At 45.6% G+C, this 20,882-nt stretch overlaps 1 protein-coding gene across 2 annotated transcripts; it reads left to right on the forward strand.

Moving 5' to 3' along the window:
- Window positions 1-17: 17 nt before the first annotated feature.
- On the forward strand, window positions 18-16,763 carry MTURN (maturin, neural progenitor differentiation regulator homolog). 2 transcript variants are annotated; one of them, XM_063408245.1, is made up of 4 exons: window positions 18-250; window positions 6,032-6,154; window positions 12,352-12,506; window positions 16,644-16,763. In XM_063408245.1, exons 1-3 carry the CDS (start codon window positions 89-91, stop codon window positions 12,460-12,462), a joined length of 396 nt encoding a protein of 131 aa, XP_063264315.1. In that variant the 5' UTR covers window positions 18-88; the 3' UTR covers window positions 12,463-12,506; window positions 16,644-16,763. The 2 variants fall into 2 exon arrangements, with proteins under 2 accessions (XP_063264315.1, XP_063264309.1); XM_063408239.1 differs by having other exon boundaries at window positions 12,352-16,763.
- The last annotated feature ends 4,119 nt before the right edge of the window (window positions 16,764-20,882 follow it).

Raw genomic sequence — 20,882 nt, forward strand, 5'->3', positions numbered from 1 at the left:
GCGCGCGGGGCGGGCGCGGGGCGGCGCGAGGCGCGGGCAGCGCGGGGGACGCGGGCGGGAGGCGGCGGCGGCGGCGGCGGGGTCGGCGATGGCTTTCGAGGCGCTGGCGGAGGCGGCGGAGCGGTGGTGCGCCCGCACGCCCTTCCAGCTCATCGCCGCCGAGGAGACGGAGCGGCGCATGGACTTCTACGCCGAGCCCGGCGTCTCCTTCTACGTGCTCTGCCCGGAGGCCGCCTGCGGCGACAATTTCGTGAGTGCCCCGTGAGGGGATCGGGGGTCACGGGCGTGCGGGGCGCCCCCCGCGCGTGTGCGGAGACGCGCGGGGAGCCCTCGCGCCGCTCCAGGACGCTCCGTCCGTGCGGATCCCCGGAGCCCAGCGGGAGCGCCCGAGGGGGAGCGCCGGGGGGGCGGAGGACGGGGCCGTGCCCGGGAGGGAGGGATGCGGTGATGGAGCGCGGCGGGCCCGGGGGCCGGGGGGGATCCTCCCACAATCTGCAAAATGGAGTCCGCTGCCGGTGGGGGGCGGCCCCGCGGGCAGGGCTGCGGGCAGGGACACCCCACAGCCCCCCTTCCCCATCACCCGGCCCGGGGTGGCTGCGGGCTCCGGGCGGGCGGGGAAGAGCGGGGCGAGCCCCCCCGCCTGCCCCGCGCCCCGCGGGGGTTGCAGCTGCCGCTCCCCCCGGGGCCCCTCCATCCTCCCGGGGTGCCGGGGCTGGGGCACAGCGCGGGGACGGGAGGACTGGCAGGGCTGTCACGGCAAATGGAGAATGGGCAGGAATAAAATGGAGTCAGGATGACAGGAGGACCGCGCCCCCCCACCCCCGCTCCCCCGGGCCCGCCGCGGGATCCGTGCAGGTGCTGGCCGGGCGCCCCCGCCCCGCCGCCCCTCGCGGAGTTCAGCGCCGAGTTTGTGCGGAAAGAGCTCCGACACCGCAACCCCTGTCTTTGGCAAGGGTCGAGGGGTGCTTTTCCCCTCGGCCAGACCCTCCCGGTGGTGAGCAGAAGTGCAGGAAGAGTCAGGGAAAAGCAGCACCTCGCCACGGGGTTTGTAAAGTGCCAAGTGCCAGTTAACTTCAATGGAAGGATTTTGGTTTGCTTATTTTAACAAAACAGCTCCTAGCACCATTATTGTAGGCATGCTGTAGGTTCTTCCTTTCACGGTGCAAGTTTCGTCCCCCTACTTGCTTAAGAAATGTTTGCTAATTCCCTTTCCAACAGGTAAGTGCAGAGTGAGCCCGTTTGACAGATGGGCCTGTGGAAACAAAGAGCAGTGGAGTGACTTCTCCAGGACCACAGATCCCAGCGAGGAACACATTTATTTATTTATTTATTTATTTATTTATTGTGTCAAGTAGATGGTGATGCTGAATTACGAGAGAAGTTGTCTGGAGTTTAGCTGTGCATCTGTCCAGGGATTCATGAGTCCTTCAGATGTAGCAGTGGGTATGTCAGGCTGTGGATTCTCTGAGTCCTCTGTGGGAATAGCTGTGCACATCCATCTTCCCAGCACCTCTGAGCCTGCCAGGCCCCAGTGCTCATTCCTCCCTGGAGATGCCTGTGCCCAGAAAGGGCCATGCCTGCTGCACTCTTATCAGGAGTATGTATGAATCCAGCGCAGCACTAGGCTAAAACTGTGGCTGGATTCCTATGATGTTGGAAATTGCAAATGAAGTCCATTTATTTTTCTTAGATATGTTTTGTTTCTTTATACACTGCTCAATAATTGAGTGAACTCTTTAATACAAAGCCCAGTCAGCTTAAAAAAAAAAAAATCTTGAACAGCTTCAGACCCTACTACCCTATTCCCATGCTGGCCTTTTTTTTTTTCATTTGAAATCACATTTTTCCTTTTATTTTGAAAATATTTTCATTCCAGGGTTGGTGTGGGAAGAACTCCCTGCCCAGAGTCACCACTAGTAAAATGGAGCAAAGCACCAACTCCTGTCAAATCTGGAACATAAGCAGTGGAGAACTAGAAGTGGTGTTTTCTTCTCTCTTTTCTAGCCTTATTAGTTAAAGCACTTTTTGTAATGAGAATACTTTTAAGACAGGCAGATATGTGTCATTCTTAATTCTTTTCCTTTAAAGAGATGGTGTTTCTTTAATATGATTAAGACCCACTAATGATTCTCCAGCATCCTGTTTCCCTCTCCTAGTGCACTGTGGGACTTACTTTCTGCTGCCAGCTTGATTATCTTGGTTTTTTGCAGTCACTATCCTTTTTTTTAATGTTCCAGATTATAACTTGGCTTTCTATGTGCAATTACAGGCTAAAGTTTATTTTAAGGAGACTTAATGCAAGCCAAGGGACTGATTATCATTTGGACTTTAAGCCTTGTTGTATGACAGTGTGGAGTGTGAAAGTGAATAAATATAAACAGGATTCACAGTGACACACTTTACAGCCTTCTTGCACCCTGTGCCTCTTGTAAAGGAGCCTCACATTTAATAAGCATCTGATGCCTGGTATTCTTGTTCTTTCTGTACGTCGTCATTTCATAATGATGCGACTTAAAAAGCTATGTAGGAGGTGCCAGAGAATTCCATGATAACCCACTTGTAAGGAGGAAATGATGAGCATGATGAACTTAAAAGGAAAGAGGAGAAGAGAAAAACGTGGAAAGGTTGCCAAGATGCAGTCTGGGGGAGAAAACCACTGAATTTTGTCTAACATCAGAGATCCCAGATCTCAACAATCTGATACTTTTCTTTTCCTGAAAAGATATCTTTAGGCTAGGCTTTTAACATGCTGGGGATGCAGGAGACCCATGTAGATGCTTATTGGCATTTTCAGTACCACCTGGACACTGAAACTCCGAATCAGCATTTTAGATAGCTGGACAATAGATAATTCAGCTTCTGTGGTTCTCAAGAAATTAATTGGACTTATGTAGCCATAATCAAGAAGAGTGAGGGCCGTGATGCTGTTCCTTACAGTCTGTCATTTGTTTTGTCACCATGTTATTACTGGTATTCAAAGTAACTGATAAAATAAATAATATGATGCCATCTCGCTGCAAGATTTCATGAAAATATTTCAGAGCAGAGTTGGCAGGTCTGAATATTTTGTGCAAGTCTAATTATCCCCATAAATAAAAAGTTTTGCTGTCATGCACAACAAGTGGGCTGCTTAGAAAAAGGTGGGCCAGCAAGTGGTTCTGTCATCCAGCTATACAGAGTCATCTAAAGGTGTGAGGGAAAGCTAACCCCTCCAGATGCAGGTCTATGGATTTCCTCAGCTATGTGCTGTGTGTAGATGCTAAACTAAATAATTCAGCCACGATCTTAGGTCAGCTGAGCTGGAAATTAGTGGCTGTGTGCTTTTGCAATGACACAAAGCAACTGGGAGCAAAACTGGGCAAGCTTGGAAAACACATACTCTGATGATGAAGTTAATGTTTTTTTAATTGCACAGCCACTGCCAAGCACTATGGTCCACCAGTTTGCCAGCAGCCACCTTCTCTCACTGCAGAGACATCCTCGGGCTTTGGGTTTTTCAGGAAAAGCATCTCCATATATGACTGAACATCTCCAGCCTGACTGAACTTTCTAAGCAGGAGCTGAATCCTGAAATTACGTTTGTTTTTGTTTTGAAAGGCTGAAATTCCTTTTGCAGGTTCCTCTGGAGATGGGTGAGTCAGTGCTGAGACAGTTCCTGCGCTGCCTGGGTGCAGCACTGAACCACCACAGAGAGCTGTAGATGCAGCTGAACCTACAGGCGTTACAACGCCGGTCTTTATTATGGTTGAGGTTTTTGAGGGAAAAGATTAAATCAACCCATTTCCGAATGAGCTGTGTGCACTAATGGCACATGAAACTGTTCGTAGTGCGTTTGTTGCTACAGTCAACATTTAAAATCCTCTGCAGATGGGGAGATTTTGGGAATTGTTTCTTGCTAATTGTCCTATGATGCAGTGCAAAAAAATCTCCCCAAAAACTCAGTGATCACGTTACTCTCTTAGGTTTTCCCTTTGTGCTAGATCATCTTATTCTGCCTCTTGCTGATGAATTCACACTGGTGTCTCGTGTGAAGAGAAAATGTGGTGCAGCTTGAAAAGAGATTGTAAAAACACATTAGGACAACATGGGGTTAACTTTCCCTGGGGAACGAACTAGCTATGATTTATTAAAGGGCAGGGCCTGATTTTCATTTATGTGGAAGCTCCTGTGTATAGCTCTGGTCGTCAAAAGAAGCCACAATGTAAACAAGAATGAGGATCTCAGCAGTAATAATTGTTTTATATATATAAACAGTTGCAACAGGTTTAGCATGAGCCAGGAATTGCCAAGCTGCAACATTCAGCTCTGAAGTGTAGGAGTAACTAAACAGTTATTGCTAACCCCAAATATGAAGAAATCGTGGGCCAGACCTCCAAAACCTTCTCCAAAGGCTGTTTTAAAAATCTGATTTGGAAGTGTTCATTTGATATTTTGAAGGGGGCTCATTTTGGTTCACTTCATGCTCTGCCTTTTTAGGCCATAGAAATCACTAAGAGCAGACTCTTTTTCTTGTTGTAAACAGAAGCTGAGATTTAGTTGTATATTTATAGGATTACCAGGCCCATGACTCTTAAGATGGCATGAAATATCATGAGACTTGTGGTATGTGCGTTTGAGAGTTGGCAAGACTGTAAAGAACTTATTTTTATTGCCAGAATGGTTAAGACGTGACTCTGGTTGTATGGAAAGAGCAGAACCTACTCAGTAATGCAGGACTCTTTTCATAACAGAACATTTCACTATGTTTATGCTTATAAAGTGCAACAAGCAGCAAGGAAAATGTAGGTCAAGTGAGGTTCATAGAAAAGCAGTTACAGGTTTTTATCTTAAAGGTGCAGTTTAGGTGATGTTAAGTACTGTTTTCTTCTGTTAAGTGCAAAACTGCATCCCTGGCACGTACTCACCACTGAAGAGGAAGGCAACCTGCAAGCCTTATGCTAGGGATTGAAACATCTGTCATTTTGAGTCTTTCCCTGAATGTTAGTTAAGCTTTGGAGAGATCCTCCTCTTTCCTTGTTTAAGCATAACCTGCTGTTTATAGCAAGTAAAAAGGCACTTTGGGGAAAAGAGCTGCTGTGCAAAAAGAGAGGTACAAGAGTCTCAAACCAATTTGGCAGTGTTGCACTTCTCTGTGCGGCAAGCTGCCTAAGACAGTCCCATGCACCAAGTCTTCAAACAGAAGGTGTTTAAGATGAGGCATTAGTTTGTGCCCTTGGGCGCAGGAAGCATTGGTGCCTGGGTGCTCCTTCCATCATTTGCCAGTTCTGTTTCAAACAACCTCCTTGCAGCAGAATAAACATCAGTTTTGAGAGAGGCTTCACAGTGTAAGGCTGGGGAGCCAGCATCTCCAGAGCAGGAGTAAGACAGGAGGATCTCCTATGGGTTTAAATGTGCCTGCCTGGGAAAAGAAGATTGGGTTCTAGGAGGAGTAAATCTCAAAACAGGGTGGGAGGCTCAAAGTGTCAGAATGCTGTGAGTGCCCAAACATCTCTCCTTGGCTCTGTGTCTAGCCTGCAGGCAGATTTTGCATCTTTTCTTCTGCATCACTGGGAGAATTACACATCAAGTTCCACTTCAAGGGTCGCATCATATTTGCACTAATGCCAGGAAGACAAAGAGATGCTTTAGTTCTTCCTAAGGGCTTCACTGCAGCAGATGATGCAGAAAAAGAGAAAACCCAACATGACTTCCAGGTCTGAGCAGGGCTGATGTCGAACAAAAGCACCTTTATAGGTAAAATGTGTGTGCGCCGAGTGCGTGTACCCTTCATGACTGGTGCATGAGACATTTTCGCTTCTGGATCCATTTCCCTGTTTCCTGATGCATCATGTTAATAAAATCCAGGTTCCTCCTCAGAAACATGGCTTCCAAAAGAGCCTGCAGTGCCTGTCCCCAGGGCGGGTCTGAACTGCAGGAGGCTCGGTGTACTTTGGCAGATGTTTACAACATGTCACCTTATAAAATCACATGGAAAGGTTGGCGTGAATACCTCTTAATGCCTTTCCTTTCTTGTGTTGCTGTTGGCTTTTAGCATGTGTGGAGCGAAAGTGAGGACTGCCTACCTTTTCTGCAGCTCGCACAGGACTACATCTCCTCCTGTGGGAAAAAGACACTCCATGAAATACTGGAAAAAGTCTTCAAATCCTTCAGACCCGTAAGTGTTTTTTCTTCCTTCTAAACATTGACAGTTACCTGTGACTTTTAATAGGACAGCACTGGATAGAGCAAGGTGTTTTTTCTTCTCCAGAGATTTACATCTCCAGTTAGCTGCCTGGGTACAGTCACATAAGCTACCATCAGGCAGTTGGAAGTTGTTGAAAGTCAGCTGCCTTTTTATTTCCATCTCTGTGTTTGAGAGGATGAGATTCCAGTGGGAGGCCAACTGGTGTGTCAGCCAGTGGCAGCGGGCAGGGGCTCGTGTCCTGCTGATGCAGCGCTGACTGAGGAACAGGATTCGAGTCAGCGCTGTGGGACTTTGTGGCAGAGTTGTTTCCTGGCACTGGAATTGGGGAGTTTTGCAAGGATATGAACAGCAAGAGTAAACCTCTGGGAAACGGGAAGTACGGTCTCTCCTTAGGGTAGTTTGTTTTGTTTCATGGTTGGGGTTTTTTTCTCCCAAGTAATGCAGATTTTGCTATTAGGATGGTTGCCACTTGGTATTTGCACATGCTTGTTTGGTCACTGCTTGAGAGGAAGTTGGGTTTTGTGGGGAGGGGGCCTGTATTTTTCTGTTTTGCTGTTACTCAGCTTTCTCTGTCCCTGTTTAACACTAAGATTTGTGCCAAAGCCTGGATTTTATCAGGGTGAGGTGTCTTAGGCTGGCTGTTGTCCTTCATTTTTGCCAAATGCTCCTTTACACAGCCTCTCCTTTTAAATGTTTTGGGCTGGCTAAGGGCTTGGTGCAAAGCAGGGCGAAGTTTGTAGCCAGAGCCCTTCTCCCATGATGTCCATGAGAAAGTTCACCAATGGATGTTTTTATATCAACTGAAAATGTAGACCTTTTCCCTCCTTTCTTTTTCTGGCTGACCAGTTGAGAAGAATGGAAACGTATCCCAAGTATTTACTGCGAAAGGGAGGGCCTGGAGCACCGATATGAAAACACTGGCCTTCCCTGTGTTACACCCTTGCAATGGTTTGCACAGATTGCCACAGCTGGTTGACATAAAAGAGCATCGTTTTAAAGAATCCTTTGAGAGGCTAGAAATAAATAGAACAGATGCACACTTTTCTTAGAAAGGACTGGAAATCTGATCTGTCACTACAGCTGCTTGTAATTGTGAAAACATGCAAAAAATATAAGTATGTTTCCCAAAACAGTATCGGGCTCTAGGATCTTCATAGCTGTCTTCTCCTGCTTAGGGAAGCTGTGCCTTTGATGAGAAACTTCCATTGGTTTAACTAAGGAGAACTTCAAAAAGACTTAATTAAATTGGTGCAGATTACTTGTTTCATTTAAACCACATTTATTACAGCATAACTTAAGTTACTGAGAAATTGACTTCAGTCAAACTGAGTTGAGCTACTCTTCAGAATAAAAAGGTTCAAAGCAAGGGGAACCCTTATGCTCATGTAGCCTGGGCCCTTTATTAACACATCACATTTCACCTCATGATTCCCACAGCTGACCATATAAATTGAGGTTGAACCAGAATGTGTCTTTTCCAAAGACACCCACTCTTGATGTAGTCTTCAGGTAGCTTAAAGGATACAACACTGCTGGGCACTTTTTATTCTCATGGCTAGTTACAGTGCTCTGAATAACTCTTTGGTTGCAATCTGCATTTTTCTAGTTTTGCTTCCTAGCTGTTGAATTTCATTTTGCTTTTGTTTGCTCAAAAATGGTGACCTCAATTGCCAGAGACCTCTTGCAGACTGTAATCAAATACCTCTTCATTTTCTCATGGTTGTACCACAGATACTAAGTTTCTCAGATTCTCCTTTGACCCAGTATTGAGAGATTTGCATCAGCATAACAAAACTGGGTTTATCATTTGAGGTATGGCTGTGTGTAAACAAGTCTAATTAAGGAATCTATTGATATTTTTCCCTCATAGTAACTATTAAAAATAGCACATACATGGTAGGAAAGATTTTAAGGATTGAACAGTGTTACAATAGATGTATAGAAACAGTTATTTTGCACCCTCAGGCCTTTGCCAGAACAAAACCACTTTTCTTCAGCATTGGGAAATTATTTCCGTGGCATCACTTCATACCATCTCCTGTCCTTTCTCTGCTGGACTCGTTTCACTAATGAGACCACCTTGCTGTCAGCATCAAGGCAACAGTGCATTTGCAGGGCATTTCTTCTCCTCTATCCCAGCAAATCAGCAGACAGAGGCCAGTCTGGCAAACTCCAGTTTGACAAATGGCAGTTTAGGAAAAAACTGCAACTGAAGGTCTGACTGGGCTTTTCTGAAGTATCTGGTGGCCCTGCGGACCAGGTTTTTGGCAGGTGCCTGCTAAGCACATTCTGAAAGTCTTCTCCATTTTGGTATTCCCAGTAGACATCCATGATTATTAGACAGTTCTGACATTCTTTGTTGGGGTCCTTTGAAGGGAAATATTTAGAAGAGAACAGTGGCAGTGCATCTTCAGCCTTTTGTGCCCTTTTGCACAGCATGAGCATCTGCCTTCCCATAACTGAGGGCTCCAAAAACAACTTTTTCCAGTAATTCAGCTCAGCCCTGCTCTGCATGTTCATGATAACAGCCTTGTCTCCAGGAGCTTGCCCTGGGGCTGTGGAGAGGGAAGGGACTGGCTTCTCCTGCTGCTGGGCCCTGTGTTTTGGAGACAGTGAGAACATGAATGCCCAGCAGCTGGCATCCTTCTCAGTGAGAGACAGAGGATTCTCTCTGCTCACCAGTCTTCCCTGGGCACAGAAGGCAGTGAGGGTGGTCTAAGCCTGCTCACTGTCCCTCACTGCTCTCAGACATCTCTCCCTAATGTTTTATGAGCCTAAAAACAGGGTCAAGCAGGATATTTAATTAGATGAGACTTTTAAAAGTGCTAGTTTGCCTGCAACAACTAAACCACTCTTCTAAGTCCTGCTGTAGACAAGGTCAAGGTGTTTCTTTACTGAAGGTGGTGAGGGGTGTGTTGTCTCTACCATTACTGCTTTCCTAGGTCGGTTTCCACAAAACTCTGTGTTTTGTCTTATTTTCCACTTCTTCAGGGAGCATCCAGAAGTGCCAGACACCATGAAGGTACATGACATTAGCCAATAGCACCAGGCTTAAATGCTTTGTTTTGCTTCAGAGCATCCCATCTCCTCCTGTGCCTTAGTCTGGTGTTGGAGGTGCCATGCTCTGGTGCTAGGAGGTGCCCATGCTGGTGCTTTAAGCATATCTGCCTGGAGACATAGTCCTTCCCACAGGGATTCAAAAGAACTGTGTGATCTCTAGTGTAGCATCAAATGGACTGCTCAGTCTTGTACTTGGTTTACTTTCCAGCGTGCTTGTGTGCCAGCTTTAGTAGGAGACGGTGTCACTCTGCTTCCGTGAGCTGGTAACTGCAAGGTTATTTGGAAAATCAGAGCGCTTTGAAAGGGTTAAGAAAGACAAATATAAGAAATGCCTGAGGGACATCATACCAACTGGCAATGTTTGCAGGAAACCAAAGCATGAGTCATACAATTCAGCAGCAAATTCCAGGGGTCCTACACTGAGCTCATCTTGAGCCTGGAAAGTCTACATCTGAAGTGAGAAGTCTGCAGTGTAAAAGCCATTTATTCCATATTCGCGGTATTCATGCATGTCCCAGTGACTTCTCCTCTGCCTCCTGATGGGTAGTTTGGCCAGCAGAAATAATAGCTGTAGTTCAGCCGATGTTGCTGGTTGATATCCTCCCTCCTTCCCTCCTCACCATGTCCCTGACCTCCTCCTAGCCATGCATCCTTGCCTGGAAGTTTTGTTCCCCTTGGTTTTTCTGCCGCTGCTCTCTCTTTCTACAACAGTTTTCTGGTTTATATCTTTTCTCCTTGTTTTCCTCTCCAATTAAGGCCTTTCAAGTCTGCTGCATAGCTGATACTTTAATATATGAAGCAGCTATGGACTAGAAGCAGAAACTAGTGTGTGGGAAAGAAGACAAGGTGGGAGTCAATCTAGGATCAGCCGCGGGGCCATCTTCATCATTTTACTTTGTCCTTGCCTTTTGCACAGCCTCCTTCTGTTTTGTCCCAATGTTTGTAGAGCTCTCTGTGCTTTGGAGGCTGATCCTCCCACCTTGTGTTGAGGGTGTGGGCTGATTTGTCACTGCAGTGCAGAGAGCAGTGAGGGGTTAACAGCAGTGAGAGACCACCATAATCCTGCGGGAAGCAACAGGATGTGACACGTAAAAGCAAGACCAGCATGGTCAAAGTCATTGCTGCCTTGGAGGGTCATAAAGTGTCTGTGAGAGTATAAAACTGCATCTTCCTTGGAGGAGCCTGCCATTCCATCCCATCCCACCCCCATTCTTCCTCTGTAACACCACTAAAGTCTACAGCATCACTCTGATTTACACTGCTCCCTCTGATTTACACTGCTCCAGGGAAAGAGGAGCTGGATTTCCTGATGGCGAAGAGAGAGGGGATGTGTGAAAAGCAGGATGTACTCCCCATCCTTTGGGATTGTGTATGTCTTTGCTGTTCTTGTAGAGCATGTCGTGTTTTCCATGCAAATTTTGCAGTATAGTATCCCATAAAATGAAGATTCATGTGACTCATTTCCTTGCAAATCAAAGAGGAATTATTATGACCAGAGGTGGGAAAAAAAATGCAGTCTTTCTGCCAGATGATACAAACAGGAGTACGACACTCACATTTAATTTGAATATACCAGATTAGTTTAGCAAAAATAATACTGGTGTATAAGAAAGTCTAGAAAGAGTCCATGATTATGCCTTTTGAAAACTGTATTTTAATTTTAGCTTCAACACAAAATAAAACCCCCGCATCCTGAAAATGAACTGAGCAGTTCATATTCAGTTAAGCATTTGATTTGAAAAATGTGTATGCACAGGAACAATTACTTAGTTCTGCTCAGAAAACAAGAATGTTTTCCATTTGGGGTCTCTCAGTAAGTATTTTTAAAATGCGAAGGAGGGGATTTAGTCAGCAAATTCTCCTTCCATTTCCCTGCCAAAGTTTCCCTGTAACTAAAAATCTGATTTTCTCCCAGTGACAGTGAGGAGTACAAGCTTCATTGCACCCAGAAGGCAATTCTATGCCTTGTATTTATGTCCGCTGAATAATTTTGAATGTCGATCACAGACTGAATTAGTTTAGGTCCCTGAAAATTTGCCTCATTGCAGCCTTCTCATTTCCATGCTCTCACCTAAAGAGTGTCATCCTCTTCAAGATTTTTCTGGGCCTTGGCTCTTTCAAGAGCTAACAGCTGCATCACCCTCCAAAGAGAGTGTTACATGCATCTGTGCTGCTCTTTCAGCCCTGGCAAGCTAAATAAATGGTATTCTTAGTAATGCCTGGTCTATGATTTTGTTTTTTGGCTATTAATAGCTGTTAGTGTAGGATTCTAATATAAGATTTCCACAACAGATGCATTATTTTGAGTGTTATATGGTGTATCTGTCTTCCTGACTTCTGTTTGCTTGGCAACCTTTTGGAGGAGAGGGGAGAAGTTCAAACATGGCTGTTGGCTGCTTTTCCTGTAATGAAGGGGTGATGTTGCAGTGGTTGGAGCCATCAGGTGGAGGCATCCAAACATTGTCCAGGGAAGAGGGGCTGGCCTGGCAGTTCCTTGCAAGCCCAAATCTGATTTACAGAAGTTTAAAGGGACAATATTTCAGTGGAATACACAGTAATTCTTACTGTGAGGGCTTCACACAGCGTACAAGACTTTGTTTGGTGTGATGGAGTGAAGCGTTCAAAAGCAGCATTTGACATGGCAGGTTCTTTGGGTTTTTAGGGACTCTTTGCCCTAGGGACTCCACACTAGCCAGTCCTTCATGAGGATGTTTTCTTCTTTGGCTTTTATAGGGCTGATGAAAAACAAACTTAAACCAAGACAACTACTGTTACAGTATTATCATGGTTCTTTCTGAAGTTAAACCACTGCCAAGTCTAAACACTCAACAATTCATAATGTGACCTCAGGGAAGAACGTGAAGCTTTTTGCAAGTGCTTTGTTTTGGTTTTATTTATCTTCCGGTCTCTTAATTTGGTGTGAGGATGCATTTTCAAATCTTTCTTTATCCCGGGAGGGAGAGAAAGAGAGTCAAGATCATTATGCAGTACTGTTATTCCAAGGTTTGAGGTTTTTAAGAAGTGCACATAGGATTTGTGTGAAGATTTGCAGCAAAGCTGCACGAGTGGGTGATTCACTGTTACACAGTATTTTCTCTTCTTTGTAGTTACTTGGGCTTCCAGATGTTGATGATGATGCATTTGAAGAATATAACGCAGATGTGGAAGAAGAGGAACCAGAAGCCGATCACCAACAGATGGGTGTCAGTCAGCAGTGATTTTCTGAGAAGCTATAAAAAAATTCGGAAGCCTTTGGTTCCAGGTGGGGTCAGGTGGTCCCATGTTAGCCTGTTTGAATTAGCACGTCACAAGGGGATATCTGGCTGCCAAGATAAAAGTTTTACAAAAAACGGTTCAAAAAAAATTAATAATAATCTGTGATGAGCTTTGCTAAGAAGTGACCTGAATTTTGCTCCTGCTTCAGTGGGTTTTCTATGGAGTTGTCTTGGTAGCATTCTGCTGTTATCAGTCTAGAAGTAGTTTCGTCGCTGACTTGTCTCTTCAATTTGTGTTCAAGAGTAGTGTTTGCTGACATGAATGTAGAGTACTGAGAATGTAGGAGGTGTGTGGGAAGAGTGCCCAGTCCTCACCAGTGACCTTTCCAAGGAAACCAGTGCAGAGAGCAAACACATCCTGCGCTTCTCTTTTTAGTTCAACAGCTATAGGTTTTGACAAAGTACCAAACGTGGAGAGACTTCTCCTGAAAAACAGTAGTTTAGTAGTGGATGGTGCTGCAGAAGTGCATATCAAGACTTAACAAAAATAATGGGAAGTAGGAAATCCAGGGGGTGTCAGACATATTGGTGTCATTTCACTGACACCTGAGTTTCCAAGTGCTGAATTGATAACTGGGAGTAACTGGCACCAGCAGCACACATTGTAGCCAGCCCTGGTACTCCAACACCATGTGATCCAAAGGCAAGTGCTGCTTTCTTACAAATCAAGTAAAAAATAGCCATCACCTATCCCACTTCTGCATGACAACTAACTTCAAGCTTTGCTGGTTTTGATACACTGCCAAATTATTACTCAAACCTTGTGGCATCGTGCATTAGGACCATAGAATCGTATAGTATGCTAAGTTGGAAGACACCCATCAGAATCCTCAAGTCCAACTCCTGGCCCTGTGCAGGACACCCCAAGAGTCACACTGAGTGTGCCTGAGAGCACTGTCCAAATGCGTCTTGAGCTCTGTCAGGCTTGTGCTGGGACCACTGCCCTGGGGAGCCTATTCTGGTGCCCAGCCACCCTCTGGATGAGGAACCCTTTCCTGATATCCAACCTAAACCTCTCCTGACTCAGCTTCAGGCCATTCTCAGGTTCTGGCACTGGTAATGAGAATGAAGAGATCTGTAGCTGCCTCTCTTCTTCCCCTCCTGAGGATGCTGAAGACCACAATGAGGTCTCCCCTCAGTCTCCTCCAGGCTGAAACAAACCAAGTGACCTCAGCTACTCTTCACCAGGCTTCCCTTCCAGACCCTTCACCATCCTTGTTGCCCTCCTCTGGACACCCTCTAATAGTTTCATGTCTTCTTTACATTGTGGCTCCCAAACCTGCCCCCAGCACTTGAGATGAGGCTGCCCCAGTGCAGAGCAGAGCGGGACAATCCCCTCCCTTGACTGACTGGTGATGCTGTCCCTGATCCACCCCAGATTGGCCCTCCTGGCTGCTGGGGCACTGCTGACTCACATTCAACTTGCCATCAACCAGAAGCCCCAGATCCCTTTCCACAGGGCTGCTCTCCAGCCTCTCATTCCCTGGTCTTTACACACAACCAGGGCTGCCCTGTCCCAGGTGCAGAATCCAGCACTTGCCCCTGTTAAACTCCATAGGGTTGGTGATTGCCCATCTCTCTAATTTGTTGAAGTCTCTGCAGGGCCTCTCTGCCCTTGAGAGAGTTGACAGCTTCTCCCAATTTAGTGTCGTCAGCAAACTTACGTAGTATTCCTTCTAGTCCTGTGTCCTGGTTGTTAATGAGATGTTGAAGAGCACAGGGCCAAGGATGGAGCCCTGTGGAACCCCTCTGGTGACAGGTCGCCAGTCTGATGTCACCCTAATCACTGTAAGCCTTTGTGCCAAGCCTGTGAACCAGTTGCTCACCCATCCCATGACATGTTTACCCAGCTGTGTGCTGGACATTTTAGTCAGAAGGATACTTTTGATACAGTATCAAAAGCTTTACTGAACTCGAAATATATTACATCAACTTACTTCCCTTGATCAACTAGATGGAATACTTTGTCATAAAAGGAAATCAGGTTTGACAAGCAGGGCTTTCCCTTCATGAAGCTATGCTGGCTGTGACCAGTGACTGCATTGTACTCCAGGTGTTTTTATAAATCTTCCAGAATAATATTTTCTGTGATTTTACTGGGCACTGAAGTGAGACTGACAGGCCTGTAGTTTCCAGGATCTTCCTTGACTGCAACTTGAATGCAACTTAACACTGAAGCCATAAGGGTATCAACCAGCACCTGGCTCTTAAAATTATGCTGGATCTCTTCTTGGGCCTTTGAGCTAGTCTGGGCATTTACACCTTATTGGAGGGGAGCTGAAATACTGCTTCAGCTGACGTAAAATCTAGTGAGGTTTTATTTGTAAGGGGACTTGCTCTGCAAGGGGTTTGGCGAGGGTCTTAGTATGAAGGAGAAGACCCCTCATATTTTTAGCCTGTTTTATGTAGTTCCAAGTAACTTGGATGAGTGCCAGACTGTGAAGATGCAGGGTCTCTTTCTTTACTTGCCTTTTGTACCGAAAATATAAAAAGCAAAGGTAATTCTGTTGTAATACAGCTGTTTTCCACAATCAAGAAAGATATTTCTAAATTTCTTCCTTTTTTTCCAATTTTTTAAAAATTGTGAAATGAAGGTCACACGCTTCAAAAGCCCTTTTATACAGAATTAGCTTTATAAAAACAAAGAGTGAGTGAAGAGAAAGCGCTTGGACAACTCCTATAAACAACTCGCATCGTTTTGAAAACCCTGTTGTTAACAATACTCTCTTTTCAATAGATTTTTTAGAGACTTTTTCCAGAGTTACTAAAGAGAGCATGTTTTCTTGATGGTTTACATTTATGATGATGGTTTGAGAGATGCATAGCACATGATTTTTTCTATCGGCAGCAAAGATCTTCCATAACTGGGATGATGTGTGTTACCTGAGTCTGCACAGAAGTGTCTGCAACACTGTAAAAGAGTTTAAAAATATAAAAAGTGGAAGAAAAACAGTGCTTAATGCAACTTTGTACATTCTTTCAGCATGCAGGCGTAGACATGGTAGTTGCAGCACCTTTTCTATGGACTAGTGACGTGAGAACTGTGGCAGTTCACTGTATAACACTGTACAGCAGCAATAGGCTTTTTGCTTACTGAAATAAAGTGTAAGACCAGTGGTTTCCATCCCTGCTTTAAGCCCCTAAGTTTTTCTTTCCTCTCCAGCTAGGACAGATGCTGTAACCTTAAACAGAGCCTTCCTTTGGGAGAACCTTTCTCTTCATAGCATCCAGTCCTTGTGCTGTGGCTCACAGAAGTAGATGTTATGGGGCTGGCTTTTCTCTGCTCTCATGTAATGCAAGCAAGCAATTTACAGTAGTGCAGGCTGGAGGCAAAGTCTTGCTGTTCAGGTTTGCTGGGCACTTGCACTCATCTGTTTGAGGGGCAGGTGCAGGCACCCCTCACACATCTGCACATTGAGCTGGGCTGTGCGCCTGGGCTGATGGGACACAACCCTCTGCCTTCTGCAGACAGGCAGGCCTCCAGCTGGAATGGTCCCACCATCTGGCTCGGCGTGTGGCTGCACAGACAGTGCTGGCACAGCAGAAGGGAGGCTGCAGGGTGGACATGGGTGGGAGTTGAGGACCTGCTGCTAAATGTGCCTTGCATGGTGTCAGGGGCCTGTGGTGGAGGTTTTAGACTGGCCTAAGTGCTGTGAGGTATTGACTCCACAAGGCTCAGTGGGAGCTGGGCGCTGGTGGCAGAGGGATATACAGGAATTCATGAAATGAGGAAAGACTAAGATGTCGTGCTTGTAATTGCATGCAGGAGGTTACAATGTGTACTGCACTCTGCTACCTTTCCCTGCATATTGATTGAATTGTTAATGACCGGTTGAGCATTAATACAGTTGCAAGCAAACAATGCTGTAAATCATGTAGATATATTATTATTATTATTATTATTATTTTCTGTATTCACTAACTCACTTTTTCTTTGGAATTCATATGCCATTTGAGTGACTTCCACACAGACTGCAAGTGCTGCCCTTCTGCAGTGCTCTCCTCTGCAAAACTCCCACTGAAGCCAGTGAAATTTTGTTCAGACAGGACCTGCAGGACCATGGGATGTGTGAGGCTTGGTCCTGCAGAAAGCTGAGTGCTCTCATTTCCTCCCACTTTGCTAGGAGCTGAATGTGTTGAGCCCTGCTGCTGAACTGAAGCATGACCAGACAGCACTGAGAATAAACTGGAATTTTATACATAGAAAATTTAATTTACATGTAATAAATGTGAATGAGAATGTATTTTATCAAAAAATACTGATTCCTTACTTTGACCAAATAGATTTCTGTATTACTGTGTTACTTTTCCATACTTGCCAAATGATGCAAGAGGTGTGGAACTGCTTTGGTTGTACTAAGAAATGTTCTTGTATTTCATTTCTATTTTATTTTTCCCTCTCTCCTACCACATACTGCAGTTAGTAGCCATTCAATAATTAATCATGGGTAGCATGACCCAGTGACTAGGCTGCCAGACTGAGACACAAGATTTGCCAACACATGCGTAAATGCTTGCGAACCTGGGTAGTCGGTGAGATGTGGGTTTGTAGCTCTGCCATTGCCTTGCCCTGAGCTTAGGCAGGTCTCAGTCTATGAGAATTCAGTGCAGGCCTCCAGTTACGCATGGAGGCTTCCGGAAAATTTAGCAGGACCAGGGTAACTCCTTTGAAAGTCCCACCTTAAGCCTTTTGTAAAAGGGAATGTTAGTATTATTTGTCCAGCAGTGTATATAGTGCTTTAGGTCTGTGGGTGAGCAGAGATACTGTCATTGCCTATCCTCAGAGCAAACCAGTAAGGAAAAGATACAGAAGGGTCTCCCTTTTCCCTCGGCCTTTCTCATAGGTATTCCATGCTCTGACTAAATGTAAATACAGCAGAGCAGAGCGTGTTGCAGAACTGGTGCTTCTGAATATGAGTTGCATGAATGCAGTCAGCAGAGTGCTGTTTGGGAAATGAGAAATACATGGGATACCAGATGGAAAGGCAGATTTCAGAACTGTGATGAGTGCAGGGGCAAGAGTGAGCAAAGCCCCTTCAGAGAGAGAGATACTGAGATTTCTGAGACAGCCAAAACCATCCTGCCAAGTATCTGCATGTTGAACTCATGCAGTTTATAAAAAAGCCCCTCTGGACACTACTGAGGCCTTGAGCTCAGCTGTGTTTTCCTGTTAGTGTACTGCCTGATTAATGCATTGAGATGGTTGAGGGAGGAAGGGATAGAGAAGGCAAACTGAAAAGCCTATTCGTCTTCTCCAGCATTATGATATTGTGTGAGTTGGTAGGAGCAGCAGTCAGGGTGCAGGAAGCTCCTTTTCTAGGTACATAGTAACATCTCTTAAAAGGACTAGCTTGTGAGAGAAAAAATAGTCAGACTTATCTCGCAGAAGTGGGGGGAATAGCTCACCCCTAAGCATGATGACCTGAACCCTTACCAGACTTCAGCTCCACCTCCTGCCCTGCTCTTGGCTCTTTTCCAGGCAGTTTCCCTCCATGTTGTGCCTTTGGAAGTCTCATGCTTGTAAGAATGCCAGTTTTTCTGGGAATAGCCATAGTTAGTTTTCCTACATCAGTGACATGCATGTCAGCTGCTGCATCTTGTCACTGTGTCCCATGGAAGGTGTGCTGTGTGAGATGGTGGCTGAGGGCAGCGGGGAGGAGTTTCTTCTGCAACATTGCTGACTAGGTCCCTGCCCTTTACCCTTCTGCAAGATGGGACATGAGGCTGTGACAGTAAAAACAATTGCAATAACATTGTGGACATGGTTTTGGAAAGCTGCCATTCAGGACATATTCCCAGCCTCTTTCAGCATCTTTCCTCATCTTTGTCTGGGATCCAGGGCTGAATATCTGTGGCTGTTTTACTCAGTGTTAGCTTTAGCAGGAGGTGAAGTTGCATCGTTACCCTGTGTCCATACTTCCCTCCTGTCCATCCTCACCATTCTGTTCTTCTCAGAAGTTCTCACTCCCAGAAGAAGGGAAGCATAGGAAGGATGAGAGAAACACCTCTTACCTCCCACAGCTTGCAGCCAGGTGCATCAGTTGGAGCTGCAGTTCAGCACAGTGTGAGTTACACTGTCCTTTTGTACAAGGGGATGAGGTGGCGTGGGAGATGTGTTATCCCTTGAGGACCTGTGAGTGGTCCGTGCCAGACAGGGGTTGTGCAGAAGACAGCAGTCATTTTAGGTGCCAAACCCAGAATCTTTTCACAGGCAGTTATGTCTAGCCAGATAATCCAGTCTCTGAAAATCATAATCCATTGAGGCTCTCCAGGTTGGGCATCCAGAAAATGAGACTTGTCTTGTTGCCTGGTCACTGGGAGGTCTCTTTCTCAGTGCTGGCTGTTTTCAGTCTGGCCAGAGGACATGGGAAATTAGGAACGATCCCTTCAGGGGCATTAGCTGGATGCCCCTTTCTGTAAATTGCTGAGCAGAGGCAAATGCTTTGTTTTATGTGTTTAATTCTGGCAGGACCTCCCCTCCTCCCCAGCATTCTGTCCCTGCAGACAGCTGCAGCTGGGAAGGCTTTGTGTGAGAGCCATGCAGGAGTGACTCAGGGCAGCAGCTCCTAGGCCCTATAACAGGCTGGACTTGAGGTCATCCTTGCAGGGTAGCCACAGAGCTGAAGGCTCTGGGGACATCACTTCCAATGCAGTTATTTAAATAGAGTCCTTAAATTTGGTCCTTAGGGGGCAGACCCTGTCACTTTGGGTTTTCATTGGACTTCTGAGACTTAGTTGCACTGTTGGTGTCTGATGTCTGTGGCAGGTGGGCAGAGGAAACCTCTTCACTTAACCACATTTACTTGTTCGGTGAGCCAAATTGTCTTTTACATGATCTGTGTTTTACTTTTTTCTCATTGCTGATTTTTTTTAAATAAAGACAGTCCCTCAAGGCACATCTGCATTATTGCAAACCCCAATTTATACAGCACTACCTAGCGCTGCACTGTCAGTATGAACTTGGACATAAAAGAATACAGATTAACAAAAAGGGCCTTCATTTGTCTACAAGAAAAAAACCCCAAACTTCTTTGAACTAGTTACTGCTGACTATAATGAAGCTTACTGCTTTCATGTAAAATACACTGAACTTTGAAATTCCCTTTCTGTACCAACATGCTGTTGCTCATGTAGGCAAAGATCTGTGGTAACACTGCATGTAAAGGAAGCTTTCATCTTCGGGGTGGTGGTGGTAGAAATATCAGCTCTGGATTTCAGTCAATGCAATTCTTTTGTCAAGTTTTCCTATACTAATGCAGTGACTAGTCAGCCCTCAACACATCAAGCAGAAATCACATTGTGCCATGCCATGCCAAGGCTGTCTTTGGTGTGGTTTCCACCATTTTTCTGGTTGGAAGACCTCTCTGTCTGGGACTATAAAGCTGTGAAAGGAGTCAGCAAAAGAAGTTGCCCTTTTGTTCAGCACTTTCAAAGGTGTAAGCCTTCAGTGGAGCACTGCCTGCCTTCTGATCCTCCTTCCTCGTCCACCACCAAGGTGTCAAATCCAGCAGTGTCATTACACCATGAGCTTCCCATTAAAGAGCTTACCAAACTCTAATGACTAATGGTGTCTTTTCTCTGTGAGCAAAATCAACTCAGTTGTGAATCTGAGGGGCTAAAGCACAGCTACAGTGCATGTGGCACAGGCTTGACTTTCATGGGCACTACTGGTGCATGGTGGGATAACAGTGTTTAGAGGTCTAAGGAGCAGAAAATTATGTCATCTGAGCTTTGGGCACTGCAAAGCCAGCCCTGATGGACCCAGAATCATCAGATGGTTTGGTTTGGCACTGTCTGAGGCAGTGGATTTGCTGTCAGAAGCCAGGACTTGGTGGTAGTATTTGTGTATGAGCCAGTATTTAGACTTTGCAGGTTCTTTTCTGTTTTGTGCAGAATAGGGAGACATCTGTTCTAATTAAGAGATGTGTAACGATGCTGAAATGAAAATGGTGATTCTGTTCAGATAATTTGTCTCTTTTCGTTAAACACTTCACTCTTAATTGCCGCTTTGACTTCATCTCACCCTGATTTAGTTGAAAGAGTCAAGTCAGTCGTTACCTTTTGTCATGAGCCTCTGTGGGTTGACATCTTCCAGCCCATGGAAGAGAAAGTGCTTTAACTTAGCACTTGCATTGTATTTTTGGCACTTCCCAGGGAATGAGTGCTGCGTAGGAGCGCACCAAGCACATGCCCTCTGGTGTGCCCAGAACCCCAAGCACTGCCTATGAAGTCATTCCTGTGGCCGGTGGAGTGCCTGCCAGGACTGCCTCCCTCGTGTTGGAGCATGATCCTGACAGCACGGGCCTGACAGCCTCTTGAGAGACCTTTGCATATGGTGGAAGCCACTGGGACAGTTAGGCTCT

This window comes from Prinia subflava, chromosome 1 (assembly GCF_021018805.1).
Source record: "Prinia subflava isolate CZ2003 ecotype Zambia chromosome 1, Cam_Psub_1.2, whole genome shotgun sequence".
Classification (NCBI taxonomy): Eukaryota; Metazoa; Chordata; class Aves; order Passeriformes; family Cisticolidae; genus Prinia; species Prinia subflava.

Bases quoted from the DNA above. Each gene is read 5' to 3' on its own strand.
- MTURN (XM_063408239.1), top strand. From the start codon at position 89: ATGGCTTTCGAGGCGCTGGCGGAGGCGGCGGAGCGGTGGTGCGCCCGC. The intron at 251-6,031 runs GTGAGTGCCCCG...GTTGGCTTTTAG, and splicing joins CCGCCTGCGGCGACAATTTC to CATGTGTGGAGCGAAAGTGA. The intron at 6,155-12,351 runs GTAAGTGTTTTT...TCTTCTTTGTAG, and splicing joins TCTTCAAATCCTTCAGACCC to TTACTTGGGCTTCCAGATGT.